This window comes from Penicillium soppii (assembly GCF_028829465.1).
Source record: "Penicillium soppii strain IBT 18220 chromosome Unknown utg000010l, whole genome shotgun sequence".
NCBI lineage: Eukaryota > Fungi > Ascomycota > Eurotiomycetes > Eurotiales > Aspergillaceae > Penicillium > Penicillium soppii.
Window position 1 is genome coordinate 3,201,861 of NW_026643240.1, and position 14,427 is coordinate 3,216,287.

General features: G+C 49.1%; 6 protein-coding genes across 6 annotated transcripts; 3 read left to right on the forward strand and 3 right to left on the reverse strand.

Annotated features, from left to right (window-relative positions):
• Positions 1-520: 520 nt before the first annotated feature.
• On the forward strand, positions 521-3,432 carry niaD (nitrate reductase NiaD; the record flags this gene model as incomplete). Its single annotated transcript, XM_057247399.1, has 7 exons — positions 521-782; positions 839-938; positions 991-1,249; positions 1,304-1,539; positions 1,587-1,810; positions 1,866-2,489; positions 2,543-3,432. The coding sequence occupies 7 exons, from the start codon at positions 521-523 to the stop codon at positions 3,430-3,432; spliced, it is 2,595 nt and encodes an 864-aa protein (XP_057092748.1).
• Positions 3,433-3,689: 257 nt separating this feature from the next.
• Positions 3,690-6,613, reverse strand: N7529_011874 (tubulin gamma complex associated family protein; the record flags this gene model as incomplete). Its single annotated transcript, XM_057247400.1, has 2 exons — positions 3,690-6,436; positions 6,493-6,613. 2 exons carry the CDS (start codon positions 6,611-6,613, stop codon positions 3,690-3,692), a joined length of 2,868 nt encoding a protein of 955 aa, XP_057092749.1.
• A 192-nt stretch (positions 6,614-6,805) lies between these two features.
• On the forward strand, positions 6,806-7,877 carry N7529_011875 (EAF7 family protein; the record flags this gene model as incomplete). Its single annotated transcript, XM_057247401.1, has 4 exons — positions 6,806-7,001; positions 7,061-7,206; positions 7,267-7,468; positions 7,537-7,877. The coding sequence occupies 4 exons, from the start codon at positions 6,806-6,808 to the stop codon at positions 7,875-7,877; spliced, it is 885 nt and encodes a 294-aa protein (XP_057092750.1).
• Positions 7,878-8,476: 599 nt separating this feature from the next.
• N7529_011876 (isocitrate dehydrogenase (NAD(+)) IDH2) lies at positions 8,477-10,033 on the reverse strand (the record flags this gene model as incomplete). The annotated part of the gene is made up of 6 exons (XM_057247402.1): positions 8,477-8,548; positions 8,610-9,329; positions 9,395-9,517; positions 9,579-9,665; positions 9,803-9,868; positions 9,914-10,033. 6 exons carry the CDS (start codon positions 10,031-10,033, stop codon positions 8,477-8,479), a joined length of 1,188 nt encoding a protein of 395 aa, XP_057092751.1.
• Positions 10,034-10,339: 306 nt separating this feature from the next.
• Positions 10,340-13,502, forward strand: N7529_011877 (exocyst subunit SEC5; the record flags this gene model as incomplete). The annotated part of the gene is made up of 3 exons (XM_057247403.1): positions 10,340-12,153; positions 12,203-12,704; positions 12,756-13,502. The coding sequence occupies 3 exons, from the start codon at positions 10,340-10,342 to the stop codon at positions 13,500-13,502; spliced, it is 3,063 nt and encodes a 1,020-aa protein (XP_057092752.1).
• Positions 13,503-13,760: 258 nt separating this feature from the next.
• On the reverse strand, positions 13,761-14,425 carry N7529_011878 (uncharacterized protein; the record flags this gene model as incomplete). Its single annotated transcript, XM_057247404.1, has 2 exons — positions 13,761-14,251; positions 14,308-14,425. 2 exons carry the CDS (start codon positions 14,423-14,425, stop codon positions 13,761-13,763), a joined length of 609 nt encoding a protein of 202 aa, XP_057092753.1.
• Between the last annotated feature and the right edge of the window lie 2 nt (positions 14,426-14,427).

A 14,427-nucleotide genomic window follows, 5' to 3' on the forward strand; every position in this document is an offset into this window, starting at 1 on the left:
AGTTCGATAACTACACAATGTCTGTGTGACAGCATGATGTGGGTAGTACAAATTGATCAGTTCATGTTAATCAGCTCTAGGTCTCCGGGAGAAACAGGGACTGTTGATCGTGATAGTGGCGATTGTATCTCCGCGGAGATCATAACATATATAAGTTTGCTGTGATTGGTTCACACTGGGGTTTTAGTGTTATCGTTATCTCGATGACAAGAGATAAGATTGCATATCTTGGCTTCTTGAACATGAAGATCCTGATTTTATGATGTTATAATGTTATGTCGTTAGAGAATAACCTGTATGCCGCGGAGAAGGGTGGTGACCTTTAGAGTCTACTTCTTACTACGGAGGAATCTTACTAAGGATAGGAAGAAACAAGTCAACCCCGTTTCAATGTACTGCCCCGGCGTTTCGTCAATATTATTCTTCAAATGCTTCAAGCTATTTAAATTGTTTTCGGCATTTCCTGTATAACTTCGTTTCGCAGAACACTTCTTGTGGATCTCAGGACGTTAATATCAACATGGCCACTATTACCACACAAGCCCAAGTGACAGCGGACAGATTGCCTTTCAAAAATGGCGAAATCACAGTAGAGCATATTATTCCAAGCCCAGCAGAGCCAAATATTCCGCTACCACCACCTTCAAAAAGCCCCGTCGACATTCTGGATCTCGACAAGGGCACTCCCGATAACCATGTGCCTCGCGATCCACGATTGATCCGATTAACAGGTGTGCATCCATTTAACGTGGAGCCGCCGTTGACAGCATTGTACAATGAGGGTAAACTTGCTATACCTTCGTGATATCTTGAAAATTAAAGCTAACATCCCAGCAAGGGTTTCTCACGTCCCCGGAATTGTTTTATGTTCGGAACCATGGGCCAGTGCCTCAGGTCCACGATGAGGACATTCCAAATTGGGATATTAGTATAGAAGGGTGAGTAGGTTGGCATCAGGTTTAGGACTTGCAAGACACTGACATCCCGTAGATTGGTCGAGAATCCTTTAGTCCTCAATTTCCAGGATATCCTTCAGAATTATGACCAGATCACCGCACCAATCACACTGGTTTGTGCTGGGAACAGACGAAAAGAGCAAAATACAGTTCGAAAGTCAAAGGGATTCTCGTGGGGCCCAGCGGGATTATCTACAGCTCTCTTCACAGGCCCTATGATGGCAGACATTTTGCGCAGTGCGAAGCCTCTTCGACGAGCAAAATATGTTTGCATGGAGGGCGCAGACAAACTGGTAAGAACATTGAATAAAATGAAGAAGGAACGAATCTAAGCTGATCTCTCGCAGCCTAACGGATTCTATGGGACCTCGGTCAAGTTGAACTGGGCCATGGATCTCCATCGAGGAATAATGTTAGCCCATAAGATGAATGGCGAGGACCTTCGCCCGGACCATGGTCGTCCTCTGAGGGCAGTAGTGCCTGGTCAGATTGGAGGGCGCAGTGTCAAGTGGCTAAAGAAGTTGATTTTGACTGATACGCCAAGTGATAATTGGTACCACATCAACGACAATCGAGTGTTGCCGTGAGCCATTCAAAATTTCCTTCAATGATGTGTGCTAATCAAACCAGAACAATGGTGACTCCGGAAATGTCTGCACAGGATCGCAAGTGGTGGACTGACGAGCGGTACGCTATCTATGAGCTCAACGTCAACTCAGTAGCCGTACATCCACAACACGAAGAAGAAATCGATTTGGCGACTGCTGGCTCAAATTATACGGTCAAGGGATATGCATACGCTGGTGGCGGGCGAAGAATAACAAAGGTTGAGGTCTCTTTAGACAGAGGAATATGTACACACACTCCATGCCTGGTAATGAAGCAAGGCTAATCTCTCTGCTCTTTTAGCATGGCGCCTTTCCGAGGTCGAATATGCAGAAGATAAGTACCGCGACTTTGAAGGTAACCTATTCGGCGGCAAGGTCGATATGTGGTGGAGAGAATCATGTTTCTGTTGGTCTTTCTGGTCCCTGGATATCCCAGTATCAGATCTAGCATCCAGTGACGCGCTTCTTGTCAGGGCAGTAGACGATGCATTGAGCGCTCAGCCACGCGATATGTACTGGTCTGTCCTGGGTATGATGAACAATCCTTGGTTTCGAGTGACAATCACGAAAGACATGAATATTCTCAAGTTCGAGCATCCTACTCATCCAGCCAAGTCAGGTGGTTGGATGGAAAGAGTCAAGAAGACTGGCGGGGATTTACTCGATGGCACCTGGGGTGAAAGGGCTCAAGGCGAGGAACCTGTTGGGCCAGAGCAGGTAAAGGAGATCAATATGAAAAAATACGGCGTTAGTAGGCAGATCGACTTGCAAGAGTTTAAGGCGAATAGCAGCAGCGAGAAGCCTTGGTTCGTTGTCAATGGCGAAGTGTATGACGGCACAGCATTCCTCGAGGGCCACCCCGGCGGAGCTACCAGTATCACATCTTCTGCCGGTTTGGATGTGTCAGAAGATTTCCTTGCAATTCGTGAGTCTCAATTTCATCGTCATCAAATATTTACATGACCAACTTCCCCTCAGACAGTGAGACGGCCAAGGAGATGATGTCCGATTACCATATTGGAAACTTGGACAAGGTATCCCTCGATGCTCTAGGGCATAATGCATCTGCAGGTTCGGGCGAGCCACGGGCGGTATTCCTTCAATCCCGAGCATGGGCAAAGGCTACTCTGACAGAGAAGAAGAAAATATCATGGGATACAAGGATATTTGTCTTCGACCTGGAGCACGACAAGCAGACACTCGGGCTACCAATCGGCCAGCATCTAATGATCAAAGTCCAGGACCCAACCAACAATGAAGCCGTCATCAGATCATACACCCCAATGTCGGACACAAACCTTAACGGAAAGATGGAATTACTCGTAAAGATCTACTTCCCAAGCGATTCCATCCCCGGAGGAAAAATGACCATGGCGCTCGACAAACTCCCCATAGGCTCAGCGATAGACTGCAAGGGGCCGACTGGACGATTCGAATATCTCGGCAATGGTCGTGTCTCGATCAGCGGCAAGGAGCGCCAGCTCCGCTCGTTCAAGATGATCTGTGGAGGAACGGGTATCACACCCGTATTCCAAGTTTTGCGAGCTGTTATGCAGGATACGCAAGACCCCACAACGTGCGTTGTTATAGACGGCAACAGACAGGAAGAGGATATCCTTTGTCGGTCTGACCTTGATGATTATGTGGCTCTCGACGGTCGAAAGTGCACAGTCGTGCATACATTGACGAAAGGGTCTGATAATTGGGCTGGTCGACGGGGTCGAGTTTCTAAAGAACTCCTCGCGGAGTATACAGCCCCAGAAGCGCATAGCATGGTTCTGGTTTGTGGACCGGGGCCCATGGAAAAGTCTGCGCGAGCAATTTTGCTCGCTCAAGGTTGGGCTGAATCGGATCTTCACTTCTTCTAGATTCTGTCTGGTCTTGCTGGCGTGGGTCTGTTAGCGAAATGTACAGGCAATGGTCTTAAATAGATGGTATAAACCGAATAAGAGGAGTAGTAATTCAGGCGTTCATAGAATAGTCAAAATAATTGATGGAATTGTCGTGAATCATTAATCATGACATAGTATCTATAGCTTCAGTGAAAACAAAACAAAATGATAGCAGGTGAGGGTGAAAATATAGTACATGGTTCGGAGACGTGTACGACGATGAGGCCCATTAATCAGTAGTACTGCTTCATGTCTAACCTCACTTGCAAATGCTCAAAGACACTGGTAGGATCAGTCCGCGAAGAGAAGAATGCCCCAGATTTAGCCATCGATTTCGAAGTAGCCTTTCCGGATTCCATGCTGCGTAGATATCCGACAAATGCGGAGGTCTGCTTCCTGAAAGTCCGATACAAGTGTAGAACAGCTCCTTCACTTTCGCAACGAAATCCCTTTCCATCTGCACTTGACAAAGGGCCGAATGCAAGGATGGTACCGAAAATAGATTCAAGCAACTTCGCCGCCTGTGCGTGGCGCTTGGTGAGGAAGAAAGCGAACAACATCTGATCAAGAATATCTTCATGATAGTCGCGGAGTCGCGGGACCGAGTGTGCCGCTTCGATGGTACCGTCGATGTCCCCACGATCAAGACAATGCTCAATATTGGCCAGGGTTTCTTGGAATCGCTGCCATATTGACCCGATGCCAATATGGAAACAATAATCGCTGAACGCTAGTACAAAATGCTGGGCATCCACCCTAAACTTTTGGAACACATTTCGCGTATCCCCGGACATAGATCCTCGAACAGTAGAATCACGAATGAGGCCTTTAACAGCGGAAACCATCCGCAGTAACCGAAGTAAGTGTTTGAACAGGCGATCATACTTGTTCAGAGATCGGGCGGTGATAATTGACTCAAGGACCATGGGTGGTGTGTACTGCAAACGAAGGAAGTCCAGTGCCTCTATTGCATTCGGATTTCTGCACAGCTCGATTTCTTCGTCTGTCAATTCTCGAATTCCAAAGCTTAGACCACCTGGCAGTTCATTATCCTTTCGTATGTTGGCCTTCTCGGAGTCATCTGCATCTTTACTGCCAAAATAGCAGTCACCAAGCAGACCGATCAAAACAAGACGCAATTCTGAACTAGCTGGTGGCCATGTATCGCGGCTACCGAGCCGTAGACCGGTGTCCACGCCACTACGTACCTTTCCAGCCCTTCGCTCTCCGCTCTCCATTTCGGGATCGAAAAGTGAATTGGAAAGTCGGGCTACGAACGAGCCCTCTCCCAGCAGCTGGAATCGCCACTGCATGTTCAAGTGATGGCGGAGTTGATGTCCTTTGAAGAGATGGTGGAGGCACGAGTAATCAATGAGAAGTGCTTGAGACGCAAGGATTGGGGCAAGAGAAAGATGGAGGCCGGCTATCAATTCGGGACCGAGGGCATTGGTTTGATCAACGTGATCGGGTTCAAGCTTACGCGCACTGTCAAGTAATTGGCGGAAGGCATCTTTTGAAAGGGCTGTGTGGTCTGTGACTGGCCCCAGAGCATGTTTTTCGTCGTCTATGTCAAAAAGCTCAAATGTGGCCTTCGTTACTTCTGTGTCCAATGTTTGAGCTGTACTCTCGGCCAGATTTTCTGCGGGTACATCCTGCACGGTGGAATCGCTGTTGTGATACCTCTTAATTTCAACGCGGAGTCTGGCTTCATACTCTTGGGCTTTTGTTTGAATTTTCTCAATGTCAGCCCAGCTAGTGGCACAATGCAGATGAAGACCACCAGTTCGAATGAGCACATCACGCCTCGCGATAGGGTGATGAGGATGAGATTGTTTCAATAGCTGCAGACTGCGCCCACTTTCAAAGATAGAGCGGGCTTGGTCGGCCGGGATGAATGATGGCATGTGGTCCGACTGATACATGTAGTCGACTCGTGCCGGTCCAGTCTTGAACTTGCCAGGCTCATCAATTTCCAGTCGGACAAATGTTCTGCCACTAGCCAGGGCTTGTTTGAGTGCTGTCTCCTCTGATCGAAGACCGATCCAACTCTCTATGAATTTGAACCACGGTTGGGTCACTCGAAGGACAATTTCATGCAGGAGGTTCTCCATCCAACCAAATCTCTGGGCGAAAAAAGCTGCACGTTCCATGACAATCGATACGACTTGCGCATCGGAAAAGGCCCTTTGTGCGGCGCCAACAATAGCAGTTAAGGCACCTATCAAGTCTCCACATCGGTGGAATAGGGCCTTGATCTGCAATAGTGAGGAAATGTGTTTTGAATGATCAGAAATCTGTTGCTCAAGGTTGAAAACAATAATTGCAACTGTACTGCTTAATGTGAATAGAGCAGACATCTCTCTGCACTTGGTTGGTGGGTCTTGCGCAAACGATCGCATATAATGCATAGCGGTGCCAATGTGTAACACATAACCAACGACATTTTCCAACGCCGGTAAGCTAATACCGGAGACCAGAAAATTGGCTATCTCTCTTTCGAATTGGTTGGTGTTCTGATCCCAGCGAAAGAAGGCTGAGCTCCAGCCAAGCCCCAGACGGAGCAGTGATTTAACGAACACATCTGTCCGAACCATCCGGCTTGGTGTATCAGGTCCTGTTGTAGCTGTTTGTAGTGCCAGTGCTGCATCGAAGCCCTTAGCCCCGGATTCACTAAAGTAGGCAGACACTGGTTCGTAGCATGACTTGTCCTGGTACTTCTCCCACGATTTCTGCGAAATGGGATGGCCAGTGTCTTCTTGTAAAAGGTTCAAAGACCAAATATCGTCCTCTTCGCTTGATACATCTTTCAATGCATCATCACATGACACATCAGACAAGCCATCTATAGACGGATTGATGATTGACTCGGCAGTTGACGCGGATGGTTCCAAACCACTTGGAAAGAGATTCAGCTTCCATACTGTGTCAATTTTATCTGTAGGTTGAGAGGGTAATTCTAAGCAAGATATAGGATCATCTGCTTGGAAGAAAAATAATAATCAACAAAGTTCTGGGGAAAGTCTGGTTGACACTTACTGGACAAAGTAGTGTTCCACACTAGGGATTCCAAAGGTTGTAAAGCTTCTATGCTGAATTTTGAGAGTCTCCAAAGGCTCTCGCTGGAGAATGGATCCAGCTCATGATCATATTGATCCATTGTAAGACCATGTTCAGTGAGCAGATGTTTTGACGCGTGAGACTTGGTCCCGCGACGGAGACGGCTATCAGTAGTGCACGGACCTTTGATAACAGAAAGTTGCCTCGCCCTGCTCGAAGCTCAACCTCCCGCTTCCACCCCGATTCAATTGAGTGTCTTTGCATTGCCCTCAAGCATATTTTCTGGTTTAGTATGCCTCCAAGAAAGAAAACCAAGCGCGCGCACTCGCCCACACCCCAAGATGACACCACGACGCAGTCGAGCGCAAACACCCCGTCAAGCAATGGCGCCGGCAAGCCAGACACAGACTACGACCTCATCACAGACCCCTGGACAGACGAGCAAGAAACAGCGCTCCTCAAGGCGATCATAAAATGGAAGCCAGTCGGTAGGTTCAATTAGCGCTTCTGTTGGGCGGACACCACATCTAACCATCTGATCCCGCAGGCATACACAAACACTTTCGGATGCTCGCGATCTCGGATTACCTAAAGAGTCAAGGCTATGCGCCATCAACAGCAGAACACATGCGTATTCCAGGGATCTGGAAGAAGCTAGGCTCTTTATACAATTTGGAGGCTCTCGATGAGCGGGTAAGCTATAATCAGGGTCCTTAGTCGTCAAAACACTTCGCTAACTTTCGGGCCCTTTAGGAAGATTCAGTTATCACTGATTCAAACGAAGATGATGAGGGCCCGAGCGAGATGTATTGTCCATTTGAGCTTCCAGATGATGAGTACCGGGACTTGAAGTTTGAAAGGCGACTTGCAATGGAAGACTCTCTATCGCCCGTCACCAGCCGCACAAGCCGTGCAGCTGACTCACGGCGCGGCAGCACAGTCGCAGACACAGATGGTAGGTTTCATACAGTGCAGTGCATTTCACAGTCCATGAGCAATAAAATAACCTTGAACCTATCACAGAACCACGGTCTTCCCCTATCCCGTCTCGAGGTCGCAAGTCCAATTTGAGTGCTCGTCCCTCCACGCGAGGCACCCGCTCGACTCGATTACAAGTCGAAATTGGCACAGAGAGTCAAGGCAAGGCATCGGACGAAGGTGGTGATTCGGCAGATGATACTGGGGCAAATGATGAGGATGATGAAGAAGGCGATGAAGGCTCCGAGGGCAATAGCGATGAAGAAGATGGAGAAGAAGACAAGGGTGGCTCTCGGAGCACTCGAGCACAAACATCCCGCTCCAAAGCAAAGGATAAAAAGCCTTCGACTGGCACTGCAACACGCAGGACCGGTCGGCGGCGTTGAGTTATGAGCAGTTACTGATCTGTATTTGAGCTTTTATTTATACCTATGGGTTTGGGAAATGGCGTTTTCTATCTTTCTTCGGGGGTCTGTATGATTATTGACGCAAACATCTTGTGCTTTACTGCTTCCATAGCAGAACCTATGTACCAATTGAACCAAAATATAAACATATCAAGTTTATTGACAACTGGTTTCGATCTCAAACCGCGTACCTAGGTATGTATACAAATAACTAATGCGAGCGCTAAGTAATATGTCTAACATACCTAGATACCTGTATACTTGGGCATGGCTTTTTTCTTCATTTTCAACGAAGAGCCATATTATATAGAAAACTTCAAAGGTATTGATGAAGTCAGCAAAGATTCTTTCCATAATAGCAACATACAGGGTTCTGGGGATGCTACAAATTAACCAGCTGGTTTCGGTAGCTGAGGCTTTTAAATTCGCCATGTTGTATAAATTGCGCAAATAATTCATTCCTAGACTGTAACCACAAAAGCAGGTATATTTCGATCGCTATAGGTCTAATGTCGTTCGAAGGTACAAAGGGAATAGATCAGGGGGTCATAGTACAAGGAATCTAAGCAGCGACTGATTTACAGGCGCTTGATGATGGCTCCGGCGTACTCGTGGGTCTTAGCCTTACCGCCAAGGTCACCGGTGAGGAACTAAAAGAGTATCTAGTTAGTAATTTGCAGGTTGCAGCAGAAAAATGTCATGTTGACTCACCTTGCCCTCAGCGAGAGTGTCGAAAGTAGCCTTCTGGATGCGGGCAGCGTGGTCGTGGAGACCCATGTGCTGGAGCATCATGATGGAGCTCAGAAGCAGAGCAGTGGGGTTGGCAAGGGCCTGGCCGGCAATATCGGGGGCAGAACCGTGGACGGCCTCGAAGATGGAGCACTCGTCACCGATGTTACCGGAGGGGGTGAGACCGAGACCACCGATCAGACCAGCGCACATATCGGAGAGAATGTCACCGTACAGGTTGGGCATAACAAGGACCTTGTCGTTGTAGGGGGTAGGGTCGGTAACGATCTTGAGGCAAGAGTTGTCCAGCAACTCAGCGTCGAACTCGATGTCGGGGAACTCCTTGGCGATTTCGCGGGCAGTGTTGAGGAACAGACCGTCGGACATCTTCATGATAGTGGCCTTGTGGACAACACGGACCTTCTTCTTGTTGATGGACTGCGCGTACTGGAAGGCGAAACGGAGCACACGCTCGGAAGCCTCCTTGGTGATGAGCTTGATGCTCTGCACGACACCGTCAACGACGACGTGCTCAATGCCGGAGTATTCACCCTCGGTGTTCTCACGGATGAGAACAGTGTCGACGTTGTCGTAGGGGGTCTTGTAGCCAGCGATGGACTTGCAGGGACGCAAGTTGGCGAACAGGTTGAAAGTACGACGGAGAGTCAAGTTCAGGGAGACGTGACCCTTGCCAACGGGGGTCTGAAAAATATAGAGTTAATATCGCAATTCAAATGCGAAACAGGGTATTTGGAGCTGGGACATACGGCCAGGGGACCCTTGAGGGCGACGTAGTTGCGGCGCACACTGGCGATGGCATCATCGGGAATGGCGGTCTTGCCATCCTTCAGGATGGGGGTAACATCGACTGACTCCCACTTAATGGGGGCCTGTAATTGACTTAGTATTTTGTTCGCTGTTAAAACCATCGACATGTCGAGGATTCCCTACCTTGGCGGCGGCAAAGATGTCCTTGATGGACTGAGCGATCTCAGGACCAATACCATCACCCTCAATTAGAGTAACAGTGTACTTGCCCTATTTTAACAGAGTGATTCGATTAGTATTGTTGCAATTAGATATTGATAATTCCATCAAATTGGTGGTTGGAATGTTCAGCGCGGCTGGCACCGGCATCGTGAGAAAAACGGTTTTTCGGAGGGAAAAAAACGTACATCGGGACCCTTCTGGCCCTTGAACTTGGCGACAGCCTCCTGCGCAGGGCTGGCGTAGAAGCGGATCTAAGAAAATAAAGATCAAAAGTTAGTCAATTGAGCTTGTCTAACTGCCAGCGAGTCGATGTCTGAGGGGGTTGGTACCTGCGCAATGGGAGCAGCAAATCGGGGGGTGATGCGGGAAGCGCGCATGCACTGACGAGCAGCAGAGAAGTTCCGTGCAGCGATCATTTTGAAAGGATCCTGTCAGTTCTGGAGGAGAAGCTTAAGGGTGGTGGGGAGGAAGAAAGAAGGAGAAGGGGAGAAAGAATTCAAATCTCGGCGCCACACCGATCCGAGCGTCCCCCGGTGCCCGGTGGCCCACTTCCGTGGTGACCGTTCTTGACTACAGAGTTACCGCCGACGTGATATATTATCTATTAAGCTCTTTGGTTCGGGTAATCAGATCTCTATCACCTGCAGGAGGCTCTGCTCTGCCTAGATCCTGAACCCCTCGATTTCAATTAGTGCTGATTTCCCCCTCAATCCCACGTAACCATGGCCGACCTCGATGTCGCAAGTCATTACAATCTCCCCGACGAATTCCCCGATGAATGGCCTGCAGCTTTGGATGAAGCCGACCAACCTGAAGAACCAGTTCAACGAGCAGACTCCCGTCCCCGCAAGTCACGATACATCGCTCTCGAGCGAAGCCCCAGTGATTGGAGAAGCAACTTCGGTTCACGAAGGGGGAAGGATGGCAGAGAAAACGCACAGAAGGACGAACCGGACCCATTGGGCACAGGCGATAGTGTTCTTCGAATCCTCAAGCAGCGAGGCATACCTTTAGAGGAGGAGAGCGGCAAGCAATCACGTTTCCTCTTGTCATCAACATCATTCTCGCCCGCGCTCTTTCTGTCCCAGGCGCATCATTCGGCATCTATCGAGTCGTTGACGAGTGGCTTGGAGAACCTATCACATTCCATCGATCAAAAGTCTGCGTCGCTAAAGGTACTGGTGGAGGCCAACTTCGAGCGCTTCGTCCGCGCCAAGGCAACCATTGATAGTGTCTACACCGAGATGAGAAACCAAGGCGTGGAAAAGCAACCCGGTTTAGGTCCCCGCAGGTCAGGGCACTTCCGCAGCTACTCGGGTCAGCAGCGGAGCATGTCTCCTGCCCCAGTTGTGGCCAAGAAAACCGCGCTTGTTAAGGAAAGCGAGTACGGTATGAAAGGTATCCGAGGTCCATTGGTTGAAGCATCAGTCAAGGCCGAGGAGGTGTGGGGTCCAGCTCTAGGGGGCCGGGAGCGAGAACAGGTGCTCAAGTCAGTGGTGGAGACCATGGAGAAACACCGTGATGTTTATGAGATTGGTAGTCATTTGTCAAAGTCCATCCAGCAACGCGATTACGATTCTGTCTTTGAGCAGTATACGAAGGCAAGAACGCTTGCCAATCAAGCTAAGGATATCGCACAGCGAGCTGCTGCTAGCTCCCGTCAACAATTAAATGACACCGAAACGCACACTATCCTAGCCATGGGCCGTATGTGGGTGGACGTTGATCAACAAATTCACGATTTCAAGCGCGAGCTCTGGAGGCGACTTGCTGATGCACCCACTACATCGACTACAAGCACTGCCTCAGGCCCCGTTGAAGAACATATGGAGTTGATCGGGGCCTTGTTGGAGCTGGGTGTCGAGGACAATCCCATCTGGACGTGGCTCCAAAGTCGCTATGAATTTTTGAAGGCAAGAATTACCGGTTTTTGTGACCGATGCAAAGTCGAAATCGAGATACTACGGAGAAGACTTGCTGGTGGAGAGAAACCAACTGCGCAAGCTGCTGCGTCCTATCTACGCTCTGCGCCTCGTGATGGGTCAACAGAAACCCCACAGAGACTGGACACCGATCAAGTCATCGAGCTGTGGGAATGCATACAGGCATTTTTGAACCGGCTTCTTTCTTCACAAAATGGCCTGCTAGGCGAGGTGTTAGATTTTTGGGAAGTGGCACAATCATTCATCGATGGAAATCGGCAACGACTATTGCCTGCTGGCTTTGAGGGCGAGAGTCGCAAACATCACCGCCTTTCAGTTGACAGGATCAAGGAGTTAGAGCGGGGGGTGGACATTTTGGTCAATCTCATTCGCGACAGCGTCTTAGTCCTTTTCACCGAACCTCCAATCGAAGATGTCTCTCTGCTTTTCTCCCCGATACCATCAAGTCCCTCAACTCCAGAGTCCAGAGGTATCACTCCAACGGAATCTCGTTTCAAGCTTGATCCAAAGAATCTACCATTCCCTCTCCCCGAAGCTGGGAGAATATTGGGAAGACTATGCATTCTGGCCTCCATTCTCCAATTCACTCAGTGGTGTGCATTACTTGAGCAAGTTCCTCATTGCTGTGGGAACTGCTGCCAGTGAAATGGCGGCCTTGCGACCCGTTGGCGCCAGTGGGAAAACATATGATCTCCTCAAGACACTAGTCAGCGTCGCCCGAGATCGATGTGCCCGTGTCGCATGTGCTGCCTGGAGCAAAGATGCGGAGATCTGCAAGCTGCTAGAGGACTGGACTCGGGACTCAGAGAAGCGAGATTTGACGAAGATGCCCGGGTTCTTCGTGACCTTTGAAGGGGCTATTTTAGGGGGCATCCAAAGGATCCTCTATATTTCGGAGGCAATGGCAAAGCCAGGTACTGTTGATGTCGTCACCCAGCCTCCTGCAAAGCTACTCCAAATGGTCCGCGCTCAATTTGTGTCCAGTGTTTATAAAGCACTAAGCGGACTGGTGGAGAATGCGGAGCGCGTTACGACAGTCGAGGAGGAAAATGAATGGATCATTTCTCGGCCAGCTATGACAAGCCAGGCGACCGATGCTGCTTTGTCGGTGCTTTCAGCAGATTCTGTCGATTCTTTAAATCGGGTAAGTGGTCGATACCATCTCAATCAAAAACAATAATTGACAAAACCACAGAATGTTCGAATCCTTCTTACTCTCTCCAACCTCAAGGCTCTCCAGGCTGATCATGTGCCACAATTGATATCGAACTTCGAGACATCTTTCTCGGTCAAGCTAACGGAAGAAGCGAAGACCGTTCGTGATGTCCTCAGTCAAATCGAAGACAGACTATTCCAGTCATATGTCAATCCCACCACCAAATTGCTAAATGAGACCATCACAAATGGCATTGCATCTGCAGACTGGGAGCCTTCAAGTGAACGGCCGGAGCAAGTTCGACCATATGTATACAACACCATGTTGACAATGGTGCTGGTCCACACCGAAATTTCCACAACCATCCCGTCTACCGTATCATCAGTCGCCAGTCGAACCTCGGCAAATGCGCCCTCTTCTCTGCTAGCCACTGTACTGACCCATCTATTGTCCAAAATCTCTTCGTCGCTGCTTACTGCCTTCCGTGCTCGGTCTTCTTTCTCACTTGCCGCACTCATGCAAGCTACCCTGGACACCGAATTTATCTCACAGACACTTACTTTATACGCAACGGAGGAGGCGTCAAATGTGCAAAGCCAGATCTATGTGGAGTTAGATCGCCGCACCACCAACGAAGCTCGTACAAAGCTCCAAGCCGAATTGGGGGAAATGAGGGTCGTCTTGAAAAGGCTAAGAGATCGAACGAAGGGCGAATTTGCTTGTTTCAAGAAGCCCAGGGGTGTTGGTGGCAGTAGCTCCAAGTCTTCCACCTCGAGTGTTCCATAGGTCTATTAGCGTCAGAACACTCCATTATAATCATCTATTAAATCCTGAAATTTTTCTGTGAGTTCCCACATGAAACGTGGTGTCGCTCAAGTATCTATTGATGCCTTTTTTCCCCTATCACTTATTGGCGTGGTGCAAGAAACGCTTGATCTTTAAAATTCGACTTTTGCTTTCATACAAGTAGGGATCCAACCGGGTATCATGAAAACATAGCCCATATCACGCATATGTAAATTTTGTTCCAACCAATGCAAATTTTTATTTTTGGCCAACCATTCGTTGCACCCGGCTCAGCAATGCGTTGCTCTCTCTGCCCAATCTTCTCTTGCCAAACTGATCCGGCCGCTTTGCGCGGATCAAAGCCTCGCGTTCATTTTTCTTGGCTTCGACTTCCTTCCTCCGTGCCTCTTCAAATTTCCGTTGCTTCTCAGCATACTCCATCTCCTTTGAGAATGCGGAAGGCCTTTGTCGGCGCTCTCTCTGTTTGCCGTCGCCTCGTGGGCGCCGATCGGGCCTTGAAGCAGGTGCCGGTGTAGGCTCGGGCTCGTTCAACATGGCTATGCGATCTGGGTGGAGCTCCAACGTTGTTGCGTCTTCGGTCTTGTCTTCATCCTTGGCAGTTCCAATTTCTTCTTCCGGGGTGTCGTACACGGATTTCTTAGGCGCATTTGCTTCTTCTTGGGCTTTAACCTTGGCGTAGGCCTTCTTTACTTTGGCCTTGTGGATCAGATCCTCTTTGAGCTTCTGGGCTGTTTGACGGTATTTGTTAGTCCTCTCTCAAGGTATGATCGGTCCAGATGCTTACTCTTGCGGCGATATGTGCCATCTGGAAGGTTTGCAGGTCCGACGCTGAAACCCTTGCGCTTCTTGGCTGGCTCGCTTTTGGGGGCAGCATCGCCATCGTGTGTTCGTTTCGGTGCCATTT